We start from the raw sequence: 14,993 nt of genomic DNA on the forward strand, positions 1-14,993 counted from the left end.
CCTGTGCCCTAACACTGCTTTTTGTCTTATATTCTGACATTGTGTAATGTATCTATTCTTTGAAAGCTTGAAGAATTTATTCATAAAACTGATTGGCCTGATATCTGATATTGGACTACTTATATTTTCGACCTCATTTAAAGTCAGTTTTGGCAATTAGTATTATTATAAAAATATCTATTTCATCTACATTTCTAAATTTATTGGAACATATTCTTATTTAAAAATATTTTTCTATTAAAGGTGCTCTTGATTTTAGAATATGTATTGTACCAAGTACACAAACTAAATCTTATTCTTAATTAGTCTAATATTGTTTATATTTCCTAATTTGTCTTTGTTTATGATCCTCTAGTGTTAGCTCAATGGAGAAATATTAAAGGTCTGGGAAGTTGTTATTGCCACCGTTGTGTTTTCATAGGATTACAGCCATAATCTTTAGACTATTCTTGCTTCTAATCTTGTCCTAGTCAGTAAACTAGTCAGATGAATCCCCATTGACATCATGTTAAACAAAAAGGGGAATTCTTTCATTGGCTCATCACTGCCTATTTGATCATCCAGATTCTTAATCTTGTATCAGACATCCTTTCCCCACATAATCTGGAACCTCATTGTATCTGATCTCCCTACCTTTCCCAGCACTGATACTCAGCTCTGAACTGAACCAGATCCTTGTTGTCCCCAAAAGACACCATGGCAACTCATATTACCATTTTTATTCATGCTCTTGGAAGCCTACCTCAGAACCATTTCATCCACACTTGCTTTCTCCAAGGAATTCCTAACTTCCTCCCTGTAACATCTAATCATATATTGTGTTGCTCATCTCTTTGACATGAGAATCTCATCTCTCTGTACCAATTTAGATGTTATACCCCAAATTAGCAGAGACTTAATTTTATTCTGCTTTGCTCTGCCCCGTAGCACACAGCAAGGCAATACTCAGTAAATGATTTAAATATTTAGAAAAGTTTACTAGTTTTTCATACTTTTGAGACCCTTCATGTGCTCATGTGTTTTGATACACTAAAGAGAGGCTTCTCATTGCCTGAACCTGATTTTGAGCAGCTACTTAATATTTTTATTGTTTTCTGTGCCATTCAGTAACCTCAAGGTGAAGTAACTCAAAAAGGCAGTTGCCCTACCTAATTTTGAAATTTGGTTGTCTTGTTGTGGTAACAATTCATCTTTTAACAGAGCTTTTAGCATAGTGAGAGACTGTCTTTTCTGTTGTTTCAACTGCAAATAGCCACCTGTCTGTTGTGAAACAGCAATTTCTGCTTATGGGTATTTCTTTTATCACCTGAATTTCCCTCTTCAAGATTCCCCTTTGCAAGAGAGACTAGCAAACTTTAAACACCCATTTTTCAAGGATTCCTTAAGAAGTCTGCAAATCTGAAAGGTTAGTTTCCCATAAAGGTTTCCTCAGGCACTTAATGAGGTTATACAGTTATTGATATTCATACTAGGTTTTGAAGCAGCATCATCAGTGCCCCCTCTTTGCAAATGCAGATTTTTTAAATGTTCTTATTAAATGAAATGCTCTACACTGGGCTGTGAAAGTAAAGGTCACAGTGAACAACCACACATCACATAGCTTTAGCCCTTTGCAGTTGTCATACTGTTTTTATTTTGTCTAGATACAGGTAATAGGTGACGCTGTGCTGATTTTAAATTAAATCTAAGTTCTGTTATGACAGAAGTGTTTGGCTGAAAAAAATCATTTAATAGGGTCATCTATCTATTTGCGGGTTAGAAGTAGTTATTTTAAACTTACGTGAATATATTTTAATGGTGTTTGTGAACTTCTCTCTGAAAATTCAGAGCTGCCAAAAAATGACTACATGTAACTTTATGTTTTGTGTTCATATGTTCTATTGCTTCATAAACCATTTCACTTTTTGATCTGTCAAAAGGAGGATTCTTTAGATTTAATAAACAATAGGATGCCATGTTGGTAAGGAATTTTAAAAATTCCCAAATATCAATATAAACACTTCTTTACATAATTCAGATTGTGACATTTTCAACTATTATTTGCAAAGAAAGGTCCTGTTAGTAAGACCTGCTAGTGTTCACTTCTGTAAAGCAAAGAGGTTTGGCTAAGTTTCCTTTCAATCATTGTCACTTTGAACACATTGCCAGCTGTGGTACAGCTGCTTACAGGAGAGGCTCAGCACAGGGTCAGGGAAGAAGGGCACCTATGTTCAGGATTCTTTTTAAATGTCCACGGGACAGTACCTATGGCCTAAATAGACGTATTTTTTAATTTTCTCTGAAGCCTCTTATAGAGAACATGCACAGGTCACTTCCTTTTCTGAGGAAGGCAGTGCATTCTTTCATTTGCAGGCGCAGGACAAGATTTATGAAAACACTCTTGGTAGCTAAAATATGTCAAAAAATAAAAGCTCTTGTAATACTGAGTGGTTTCTTCATTAATGTTATGAGATTCATGCTTGTGTTGATGGTAAAATGCAAATATAGAAACCTGAGTTGGGCCTTAGTTAAGCCTGTAAATAGTCAGAACTGAAGTCTAAATTGGAGAAGTGACAGCTCCCGATTTCATATTCATATTAAGTATGCTTTGTCACAGAAACAAGTGTCTAAAAATAGAACTGACTTCATTCGCCAGGTGATATTTTGACCTCTCAAAAAAAGTTTCTTTCTAGTTTTGAACCGCAAGATAGTGGTGTCTTAGAAATTCAGTGTTAATTGCTGTTGGACTTTATCACATTTCGGAGTATTAGTGGTGAGTGTTTGTCGGTATCTTAATATATGGGATGCTCTTTTTTGGTTATAAGGGTTCTAGGTGAGAGATCACATCTGAAAAACAAACAGATTTAACTGCTCAGAATCCTTTGAGTTACATGAAACATGGTTTTACTCTTCCTACATAAGTAACAGAAATAGAATGTTCTGGGTAGAAATTATAATTCTAGAGTTTATTCCACTATTCTTGCCTTCATTTATTTAAATATTAATGTTCTGTTGAGAATGGGCAAACCTTTTCCTACTTTTTGTACTAGTGCATTGATGGGTCTCTGCAGGACTAGAACAAATCAGTTGGCATGTGAGCAGAGTGTGGAGAAGATGGAAATTATATTAACCTGTTTTGTTCTATACCAGTCTTTCTCAAAGTGTGGTCCAAGGACTCATAGAGGTCCTCAGGACCCATTCACAGGGTCCATGAGGTCCTTCCTTTTCCAACTATATATCCGTGTGAGGGTGGTTTTTCTTCATATAAGCAATCCCTTGTAACAGATTGAATGCAGATGTGAAAATCCAGGTTTCTTCTTTAAGCCAGGCTGCTCTCATACTTTAAAATTTTGTAGTTATTTTTCATAAAAATATGTTTTTATGTTGACATTATTTTGTGAATTTTAAATGAAAATTAAACATTTTTTTCAGTTTTTATTTCAGATAAGGTAAATATCAATAGATATAACCCACATAAACAAAAGCTCTTTTGTGTTCTTCATAATTTTTAAGTGTAAAAAGGTCCTAAGATGCAAATGTTTGAGAACTGCTGTGCTAGATTAACATGTAAATATGGGGAAAATAAACTGTTTATTAATAGTTCCATTTCCCTTCTGAATAGATATATATGTTCAATAATTGATTTTGGCCTGGATCATTTTCATTCAATAGTGAAAAACATAATTTGAACACCTCATATGCTAGGGTACCAAGATGCGTAAGATTTTGCCACTACCCCTAAACATCATGCCATTAAGGCCATTGCTGGGTCAAGAGAGAGCATTTCTTCCAAAACACATACCCTGGCCCCAGCAGGGATGTCCACGCTACCATAAAAGAGTCTGTCAGTACTGGGCAAATCAAAAGCATTCCTGATTTCGTTTTGCTTGTAGTGTTGTTCCCTGAGGAAGGCGGTGTGGGAGAACTTTAAACTTTATTTCTGTTGTGCAGATAGACTAATAAGCGTATTCACACACGCACAAACACGCACACTAATATATGCAGAGCTGACCAGCTACAATTATTTAGGGGAGTCTGGGTGGAATGGTAATGAAATTTTCTTGAGAGGCCCTTTTTATGAACAAAACAGAGAGCTTACCAGTAGCAATTTCTTACCCACTTTGGAAATCCCCTTCTCATGAATCCCTTATCTAGAACTAAATGGTGTGAAAAATCATGCAGTGAGTTAGGATTAGAATTTCTCAGAGATTAACACTTAGATTCTGTAACAAGCTTCATAAATGGTTTAATTTGGAAGTTTCATTTGGAGAAATGGGAGGACTATTATCGGGGCTGAAGATTTTCTGTAAACTTAGATTCCCACTCATTATATCTTTATTTATCCTTATTTATAATCAATGGTGCTTTTCAAACTCAATTATGTAGATAGATTAGGTGTGTCCTTTCTGATTAAAACAGTTCATGAATTGCAGGTTTAGGGTAAAGTTGGAGGATAGGGTTTTCTTTTCTGAAGAGAGATGGCTTATTTTCTTGTGCGTTCTGGTCTGTCCTTAATATCTATCACCATTTACTATTTTAAGTATCCATGTGTATTTTGAAGGCTTTTAAAGAAAGAATGTTTTACTGCTGAAGGGGAATATACATTCTTTGAATATTTTTAAAAGATATTTTTGCATTCTTAATATGGCCGCATCAGGAGACAGTGTTGAGTTTATTTCACTATCTCCATTGCACAGATTTTTTTTTTTTTTTTTTTAAGGATGGCTCATCAAAAAACACTCCCATAAGATATTATGAATCTCTAGAGTGGAGGGAGAATTGTAGCTCATGAATCTGTTGTCTGAAATCACCTTTTGAATAGCAAGCCTGGAAAAGTGAGATGTTGCAAAGGTAAACAATGTACAGATTATGATAGAGTGGAATTGACAAGCTGGTTAAAAAAGGATGATGCATTTCTAATTAGCCCACAGTGCCTTTAGTTAGAAATTAATTAGATACTGTTATGTAAATGTCATGCTAATTAAGCAAGAATATTGAAGTGTTATAAATCTACAAAAAGAATGGCTATTTTTATGTATTAATGTTTTGCAGTTATCATGAAAGAGCTGATAGTAGAATATTTGATTATTGAGCTTCTGGCAATTTTTAGCTGACTGACTTCTTGACAGTCCATTTTTCCTAATTGATGTGGTTTAGCACATGGTATAACTGCAGCCAATGAGGGCTAGTGGAATCAGGATCCAAAAATAACTACTCATCACAGCTCTTTTAACAGAACCTTTCTGGGTAGATTGTTGATCTCTATTTTCAAGGTTAAGGAGAAATACTGTTTTTCTGTATTTACTCAGCCTTAGATTTTGAGTGCCTAAGATGATAACCAGCATAAATGCAGCCGTCCTCCATACCTGTGTTGTTGTCTTTTCTCCTGAGTCATAGTCTTCAACCAGTCAGTTGGATCGACTACTGTGGTAGCTCAGTGTTTTTTGACATGCTCAGTAACTCTATAGGAGGCTGAAAAAGGTTCCTGCCACTTTGGCTTGAAATGTGAATGTTGACTGTTGACGGGATACCTTTATTCAGTCCTTCTGGTTTTGCAGGTTACAGTGACTTTTAGTATGCAGATTTGAGCCCTGTCTTCAACTTTACAGGACTGAAATCAGTACTGGTTCCACTGGATTTTCCAAGAAAATCCACTACCCTGTTGCAAAGGCTGTAAAGATTTCTAGTTGCTGGGAATACAGCTGAAGAATTTCATTCCATGGCTCTCACGTGGAATTGTAAATGTGATCCATAGTGCTGTATTATGTATGACACCTTTAATACCAGAATAGAAACATCCCTAAAAGACAAGATAGAGTATTCAGATTTACAGAATACAAACCACAAGCTACCACACACATTAGTTACTTGCAGATTCCAGACTCTGAATTGTTGAAACTTAGGAAAAAGTTCTGAATGTAATATCAAATGAAAAATGATAGTATTAAGTATCTTCAGATAATGAAGAAACTTGAAAAAATTTGACATGTTTAATTTTGCTTTAGCAAAAGAAAGCAAAAAACACTCATGGTGATGGGCTAAAAGTTTAGATGAGTTAATCTTGATATTGTCTGGTTCTGAATTCCCAGAGAGTCTGTCATATTAAGCAAGGTAACTTAACTATGGTTTTATTTTTAATATTTAACAACCCCAAACTTACTGTTCCAGACTCACTTGCTACTAATATAGGATAGAGGGTAATGGTGTGAATCATTCTGTGCTTAGAAATGCATTTATTTTCCCAAGCTTCCAATCTTGATCCCAACACACACACATACACACATGCAACATCACTACATTAACCTGTAGGACCCAGGCATGAAGAGACTTCTTCATCTTACTCTTCAGGTATTAGCTCTGTCTACCCTTCTGTTTGGAAAGAAGAGGAAGAAAGGCCAAAAATAGGAGCAGAATTTACAATGATTTATGAGACCATATTCCAGCCCCCCTCTCAGACATTAGCCAACTCCATTCCTTGATGGAACAGATGCCCTGAGTTTGACCCTTACCATCAACTCTCAAAATTACTTTGTTTGCTATACCCACATGGGAGTCAAGTTATATTTTTATTGTTGTGGACTCAAACCTGAAAAGGTTCCCCTTGAGTGGCCCTTAATCTCCTGCATTCATTTTAACAGAGTACAATTAGTATATAGAATATATGTACAGTGCTCATGTGTATCTGTTCTGGAGTTTACAGAGTTTCATGGGTTATAGTCTACCAGACCAAATTTAATTCCAAGCTCTCTGTTTATAATATTGTCCAATTATCAAAGCTGGGATATATTATCACTGCCAGTTACTCTTGCTGTCAGTTTGTTTTGGCTCAATTATGGTTCTGTTTGTACTTTACTATAATGTAGTGAATACTTTGGATTGGGTTGTTAGTTTAACAAGCTCTCTGGAGGACACTTTCATGATGATGCATGTTGAGATATGCTAGGTAGCCTTGAAGTTGTTTGCGTATTTGCCAAAACCTACAGAAATTCATTCATTAGGAATTTTCAAAAAGATAAACTTTCAACCTACAAATGAGGTAAAGATTGCGTTTGTAAACACGGGAGTGTTAATTCATGAGTCCCAGCCAAATTTCTTTAGGGGTTTTGATTTAACCAGTTTCTCTCTGCTCTTATAATTTTACTGAATGAATTATTTTATGTCCTTTAAAAAATATTCTGCTAGTTAAGCTGTTATTGATGCTTGTGTTTTGTGTGGCTCACGATGTGTGAACTCAGTGATCTTCGCCATATATTTAGCTGGGAGTTAGTGTTACCAGAGACTGGAACTAACTGGGCTGCTAATATGTACATCGTGCTCTGCTGGTTTAAAAATGTACACTAATCTCTTCCTATGCCCACCTCAGCCTATTGCATCCAAATTTCCAGAGTCAAGATTTGGGAATCTTTTAAAAAATGTAACCTTGAACTTTCTGGATTCCAGAAATGTTCCAGTATTTTTATCTGGTGGTTGTTACACAATTATATATATGTTAAAATCCTTCAAGGTATATACTTAAGATTTGTGCACTTCATTCTAGTATTTCATTCTCTTTATGTTAAACCTCAGTAAAAAAGGGTTTTTAAAAAATGTACATTACTCTCCTGATTCAATCAAGTGGCTTGTGGTGGTCACTTATTGAACACTGTTAAGTGCCCTACAGTCAGGACACAAGAGTAGATGACAAAGTGAGTCTTGACTCTTGGGTGCATAAAACCTCATGGGAGACAAAGTGAAGATACATAACATAAGGCTTTATAGTTTATGAAGTCTTTTTGTACAGATGATCTCATTAACACTGTGGCTTATGGGCAATTTTAACTATCCCCATTTTTTTTTGTTAAAGAAACTTAAGGATCACTTACCCAGGATTACTCACTGAATAAAGAATAGTTGCAGGACTTAACTACTTATGTTCCCAGAAATAGGAATGATTCATTTAACAACAAAAAAACAAAAGACAAAAAATCACACATGGAAACAGAAGCTATAGCATTTTATGGAGCTACAGAGCCAGTGAGTGCCCAGAGGGTTTCGAGGATGTGGGGTCTGTGTTAGGTTTTCTTGCAGCTCATTGTCTCTCCATGTTATTTATTTATTTATTTATTTTTTTGCGGTACGCGGGCCTCTCACCGTTGTGGTCTCTCCCGTTGCGGAGCACAGGCTCCAGACGTGCAGGTTTAGCGGCCATGGCTCACGGGCCCAGCCGCTCCACGGCTTGTGGGATCTTCCCGGACCCAGGCACGAACCTGTGTCCCCTACATCAGCAGGTGGACTCTCAACCACTGCGCCACCAGGGAAGCCCCATGTTACTTATTTTTATGTCACCAGTGCCCACTTGGGCCTCCTCTGGAATTTTAGTATATTAAGCTTTCTCTGGTGAATGTGACATTTGTAGAAAATTTTTCAATTGAAATGCCCTGTTCTTTTGGTCTTTCTAATTTTTAATTTATTCTTGCCTCATTTTCAAATCCTTGAGAAGTATTTCCACGTGATGCTGGCCAGTGATGAATAATCCTTCCTCCAGATTACATTTAGTGTTTATTACTTGTTCCATATTCTTTGGCAGTTGATCATTTTGCATCCAGCTCTTTTTTGCTATCATGTATTGTTCTTTGTTTAAGTAAACAGATTTTATCTTTCTAACAAGATTATAAGCCCCGGGTGCATGAGGCTAACCTGTGGTGGCACATAGTAGGTATTTGCTAAGTGCTCTTTGACATTAACAACACACTTACTTGGTTTTCCTCCCTTTTCCTATATTTCCCCTCTGTGTCTTTTTACACCCACTAAGGTTTGCTGCTGTTACTGCCTTGGTATAGGAAAGAGTAGACTAATGATGAACTTCTTAAGTGGGATCTCCAGGTTCCAAAACCCATGGATCTTGGCATAAACTCTAGGAGCAGGTCTCTGAGCTCTTTCATCTTTCCTTCCTTTCTCATGAGTAACTTCAGTGATATGAGGTCTTGTCATAGGTGACATAAAACTGTGCCAGGTAATCATGTTCCCTTTGCTATAGTCACCTGGAGAGCTTTTTCAAAATACATGTGTAACATTTGTCTGTGTCCCATTTCTTGATGATCATCACTACTGCCCCTCCCAGGGCATGTCAAAAACCACAGGTCTCCATGTTTACACAGTAACTTCCTGTTTCAGGAGGTAGGGCATAGTTGATTGGATGTGTTGGAGTATGTATCAATATCAGCTTAAGAATTTGTTGGTGGTCCTGATTCTGTAGAATGAAATTACTGCTTTTCAAGCCTTCGCCCACTGACTGACTATATCTCTTGCATATTCTTGAATTACACCTATACATCAGATCCCTGGGCCCACAAAGATTGCATGAAGGCTCTCTTTGTATCATATTTTTATAATTAAACTAGATATTCTTCCTTAGTCAGCAGTGCTGTCTTTAAATAGTACAATGATCCTTATTTCTTCTGACAAGCTGTTTGTTCTTTAGGGAGTCCCCCCCCCACTTTAAATAAGGCCAGTTTGCAATAAATTCAAAGGTAGGGTGACCACTGAGATAAGCCTGAGAAGGAGTACTCCTGCTTATTTCTCTGTGGAAAAACTCATTTCCCCAAACTTATGGGTAATTCACTCTTACCCAGATCAGAATTCTAGTTAAAATTATTTTCTTTAATGTCTTAACATTATGTGAGACTCGATTATTTTTTATGAAAAGCATGTTATAATGTAGAAAGAATGTGGACCTGTAGACTAAATTACTGAACTAAGAATTAACCTACCACTACCATCACCACCTTCATCTTTCCTCATCCCCCTCCTTATGCATATTTACAGGTTGATCCCTTCCTTTTTAGATTTCTCTTTATCCAATATAGGAGCTCTGGGTATGTGGAGGATATGTCCTAACTGATGTGCCTGCCTTTCTGTTTCCAGGTGGGCCATGCACAGATACAGCTCATGTCTCGTTAATCACACCAACCAAAAGATCCTGTGGTACAGGTACGTACATCATTCTTATATGGATTCATTCTTACCCGAATTATTCACAGGCATTAGCTACTGGTTTTAATGCGGTGTCCTTGCCAGAGTACGTGCTAATTTCTTCCATGATTTGTGAAGTGATGTATTATGTGCTTAGTATTGGGAGGGGAGTGTGAGCAGAGGTCAGAGGAGTGATGCTCTTGGAGGTCAGATGCACTGAGTTGATGCTGGCAGCTAGAACCAAGAAGGTGGACATCAAAATTTACCTACTTCCCAATGTCTGAAGAATGTTATTAAGACCTACACCATACAGAAAATGCAAATCATTGCCCAGTTTCTAGCATGTGGCTAATTTGTATAAGTCGTGGACCTACTAAAAAAAACATTATTTAAATAATGATGGCTGGAGGGTAACAGAAGTTGCAGTACAGATAATCAGGTTAACTGACTAGTATAGTGTCCTAATAGTTTTAGAAAATTATTTCCTTTAATTTGTGCTAAAGCCATGGGGTGTGCTGAAATCATTCTTTTCAGATACATGGAGTCCCCAAAAAACCTTTGTGCATCTGTGACATTTGTATTAAGCATGAAGCCATGAATCTTGTAGCTCTCTAAAGAGCACTCATAATGCCCATTGCTCCCTTACCCTGTAGCTTAATTTATTTTCGACAATATTTGCCTTTTTAAGTAATGTTGCCTGCTATTTAGAGTATCTTAAGGATTATATTTGAAAGAGTCAAAATAATTATTTTGTTTTTCTAAAGGTCACAAAGCATTTTTCATAACTTAAAAAGTACTTTTAACTCCCCAGCAGAAATAGCACAAACTACCTCTGTGTACAGACTTACACTGAAACCTCAACCCCTTTAAATGCTCATAGTTTTGATGTTAACCTCAAACAGGCCTGTCTGTGCACAGTTTCAGAGTAACATCCAGGCATTGAACTCTGAGGAACTTTAATTTTACTCTTTTGTTCCAAATGACCGGTTTTGAGGCAGGGCTGTGTGAGAGTCCTGACATGCTCCCATCCCTCCTGTGCTCAGTACCCAAGCTCCATTGTATAGTTCCTGATGGAGACAGAAGAGAACTGTGTCCTGGGGTGAGACAGACCGTCCTGCTTAGCCAGAGGGAAGTCCGAGAGCCATCTTCTTACCCACTCCGGCCAGAAGCCTAAAAAAACACTCGAGCCCTTTGATTACAGGTCCAGTGCTTCACACACACACAGGTTACTTTGGTCTTTCTTTTTTCCTTCCAGTTTTGTCCCTCAGGACAGGGTTTATGGTTAGCACTACTGACATGTTCAGGTATCATCAAGGCGTGAGCCTCGAGCGCATTGAGTCATCCTGAGAGATTTGGGAAAGAGACAACTTGTGTGCTCAGCTTAGACTGAAACTAGTAGGAACCCCTCCTGAATATCATGTACTTGTGTCCTTCATCTTCTAGGCAGATCTGTTTCATCCTTTCTGTTCCCATACTATCTTGTGTATCTAAAAATACTAATACCATTTATTGCATGCTTACTACATCCCAGGCACCATTCAGTATATTTTACATACATGCATATTTAATCTTCAGAACAATTCTGCAAGATAGTTATTCCTCTTTTACAGTTAACCAAGACAGGCACTCAGAAATTTAAATATATTTCCTGGGGTAATATTACTAGTAAGCAATAGAGTCAAGACTTGAACACAGATCCTTCAGATCCTAAAGCCTGCTTTTCACCACATCATATTGCTACTTATCATATTTTCTTGTAATTATTTATGCTCCTAACCAAACAGTACAAAGCATATCATTGAATGAAATGTGGAGAAAGAGAAACACATATTTGGAATTATAGCAGGTAGTGACATAGTTTTTGAAACAGAATTCTAGAAGCAGATCTTGTTTCAGATCCTAGCCTAGCCCCTTACAAAATGTGATTTTAAGTGAATATGTCAAAATTTGTTCTTCGTCTGTAAAATGATGTGATAAATCTCATAGCTTGATGTAAGAAATGATACACATAAAGCTTGCATAATAGATCTTCAGTAATAGTAGCTGCTGTTATATTGTCTTACCATTAAAGATTATGTGTATACAGTGGCCAGTCATTAGATAGTGTTGGTAACACATCAATTGGTATTTTAGGCAGAAAGGAATTAGATTAGAAGTACCAGAATGCATTGCCATGCCTAGTTTCATTAATTGGCTTTATGTTGATCACATTCTTTGTTGCATGTCAGTATTATAGTAGGAACTAAAGGTAATGTTTTAAAGTCTCCTTACATGAAATGGTAAGTGGGACATTGAGCTCTCAGTCACACATTTCCAGGCCTTCTTTTAGGTGAATACATCCCTCTTAACTAGAAAAAGATTGAGAGTTTCTGGCTTGGAAGGAAATTAATGCAATGTGCAGGTCATCTCCTAGAAAGCCTGAAGGAAAGTTGAGATTTCTCACTGTGGACATTAAAGGTCATCAGGTTCAGCTTGCTGTACTTCTTCTCAAGTAGCCGGTCAGTGGCCCCCTCAGGCTCCTCCGGTTAGCCCGAAATAATGGCCCTGACTCCAGAGGACAGAGCTTCCTGATTTTTCAGAGGTAAATTAAATGATATGATTTGAGAACCACAAGCTGTCTTTGTCTCCATCTTTCTCTCTGTCCTAAAATTAGCAGGTTGCCCATGGTGGGGATTCTGAACATTTTTCTTATGAATCAACACTTTTTAGTGTTACATTGCTGGAGTGTTCCTGTATTCTTGGTGTCTAGATTCTTCAAGAATAGGGCTCATGCCTCTAACACATGCTCTGGTGCTTCTACCTCAAGGGACACATTGACAATAGCGCTCCTAGAGATCTTCCAGAGCACAGGGCTTCAGGCACAGCTGATAGTAAATAATTACTTTAACACACCATTGTAAAGCAATTATACTCCAATAAAGATGCTAAAAAAAAATATTACAGTGGTATCATTTTTTAGGAGCCATAGAGTAAAGCCCTCTGAATTAGATCTTACTGACTCCCTCCCAGCCAATCTATCCATATAAGTTTGGACCTAAAGCAGCCTCCAGCTTAATAATGATGGGTGCTAGAAAAAGGATACGTGGGCTAGAATAAAGTTCTTTAAGTCACCGGTCTCTGAAGAAGGGCATACAAGGTACAGTCTGTGAGGTATGGAGAGAAAATCATAAAAGCTCTTTATCTCAGCCCTTTAAAATTTGTTTCACAGATTAATTTCATAATTATGTATTAGCCCATATGTATAGTTTAAAATCAGCAAATATACATACAAATATATACATGTTAAAGGTACATGGCTAAGTGTCTTAGATGGGAGTCCGTGCACTTAAAAAAAGTTAGTGACCGCTTCAGTACACAGGTCATTTTCTTTTTAGTACTTTGCAAATTAGATCTAAAGGTTAGCATTAGATCCATTATTAATTTGTCAAGGAACGAATGTAGCCTGAGTGGTTGATAAGTGTCTCTATTTGTGTCTCAGGTGGCTGCTGTTTGATCAGAGGGTATTGTAATTTAGAGAGGTGGACAGCAGTACAGTGGTGGGTCTGTAGCCATCAAAAGTGAGAGAGGGGAGGGGACCCTTTAAGAAATTGTTCTGTGGTAGCTGTGAGTCTTATGAAGCAGATTGCAAAAGGCCGCAGTAGCGGCAAATTAAAGATCAGTTCGTGTTTGTGAGCTTGGTGAGAAAGGCTTTTCTTTAGATGCTGGCTTTTAGTCATATGGCATTAACAGTTAAACTCGGTGATCTTCAGATGGAAAAAAATAATGGCACCTTGATCATTTTGGTATTTAAGAGAGAAAAATTAAGTGCAGGTGTGTGTGGCTTTGTAACGCTCTGGGATATCTACAGTCAGCAAAGACTGCCAAGTCCCAGGTTGCTTTTGGTTAGAATGTGAGAGTTAAAGTATATCACACCTTCAGATTACTAGAGAATGCTTACATTTCTTCAAAGAGCTCAGAATGTTTTGCACATGTTCCCTTGTTAATTCTCACAACATTCCTGCCAAGAACACATATATTGTGAAGGAAAGAGTTCGCTTTCCTTGGCAACAAACTACCAGAAGATTCCCTTTTGTCCTTCGTCTTTTCTAACTATCAAGTTATACCTTAAACAAAACTTGTAATCTGAGCTGCAGTCATCTCCTTTAGTCAACTTTTTTGGGAATGTATTTGGATACTTAGGTGAATACCTTCATGAGGTCATATTTTTATGTTTAAAGTGTCTTGTGGGGAAGAGGTTTGTTGCCTTTTTCTTAGGATTTCTTATTTAAAGACATGTTATGTAATCTTTTTTTGGGGTAAGACTTAATTTGTAGAGTTACAGCAAAAGAAATGTTATTTTGTATTTTATTTGTTGGAGCTTGCCATTGATGAACCTTAAAATTTAAGCTATAATAGGCAGACAGAACCATGCCTTCCTTGTCTTAAATTTCCTTGGAGAATTTAGTCTCCCTCCAGTAGAATCCTTAACAGTGACCTACCCAAGAACCCTACTCCTTCCAAGTGGGCCATTAACCAGTTCTTAGCTCTAGGCCCTAGGTTGAGTTTATCAAGGTTGACTTTTTAGCACATGAAAAAAAGGAAGTTGCTTCTTCCCTAGTTCACCACTCGTATATGGCTTTTTAATGTGTTTTTTCATTTTATAGTCCTTTCATTTCTGAAGTTAAAATAAGAAAAAAGTTACAGACAAGTTTACAGACTAAGTGGTCCTGTCAACAGACTTTTGCTCCACTGTATCTTATATTCACTTTTACTCTTCCAGCAAGTATGTTGAGTAAATAATATTCTCTCTGATAGACTTGAAATATGGTTTTAAAATGCTGTGTATGTTAAAAGTTTGATTATAATTAGTAGAATGGCAAGTAAAATAACCATTTGTAGGGCCATAAGGGAGCTGTAGTATTGCCTAAGATGAAAGCAGATGGGACTAGAAACTGTCCCATTAAACATCAAGGCAGGTTTTCCCAGAAAGTATGTCTTTCCACTCTATAAGAAGCATGCTAATTCATTTTAACTGTGTATCCCTTGCCTTGATCTCTCCTCCCCTCCCCTCTCTTTCTTCTTTT

At 37.1% G+C, this 14,993-nt stretch overlaps 1 protein-coding gene across 4 annotated transcripts in view; it reads left to right on the forward strand.

The window, feature by feature from the left end:
• ZFAND3 (zinc finger AN1-type containing 3) overlaps positions 1-14,993 on the forward strand; it is a 329,028-nt gene that overhangs the window by 263,504 nt on the left and 50,531 nt on the right. For all 4 annotated transcript variants that reach the window (XM_059077220.2, XM_067006131.1, XM_067006128.1 and 1 more), the window contains one exon: positions 9,883-9,948. In XM_059077220.2, coding sequence (XP_058933203.1) covers positions 9,883-9,948 — 66 coding nt within the window. The remainder of the gene's footprint in view (positions 1-9,882; positions 9,949-14,993) is intronic.

The sequence above is a fragment of the Kogia breviceps genome, chromosome 10 (genome assembly GCF_026419965.1).
Source record: "Kogia breviceps isolate mKogBre1 chromosome 10, mKogBre1 haplotype 1, whole genome shotgun sequence".
Lineage (NCBI taxonomy): Eukaryota > Metazoa > Chordata > Mammalia > Artiodactyla > Physeteridae > Kogia > Kogia breviceps.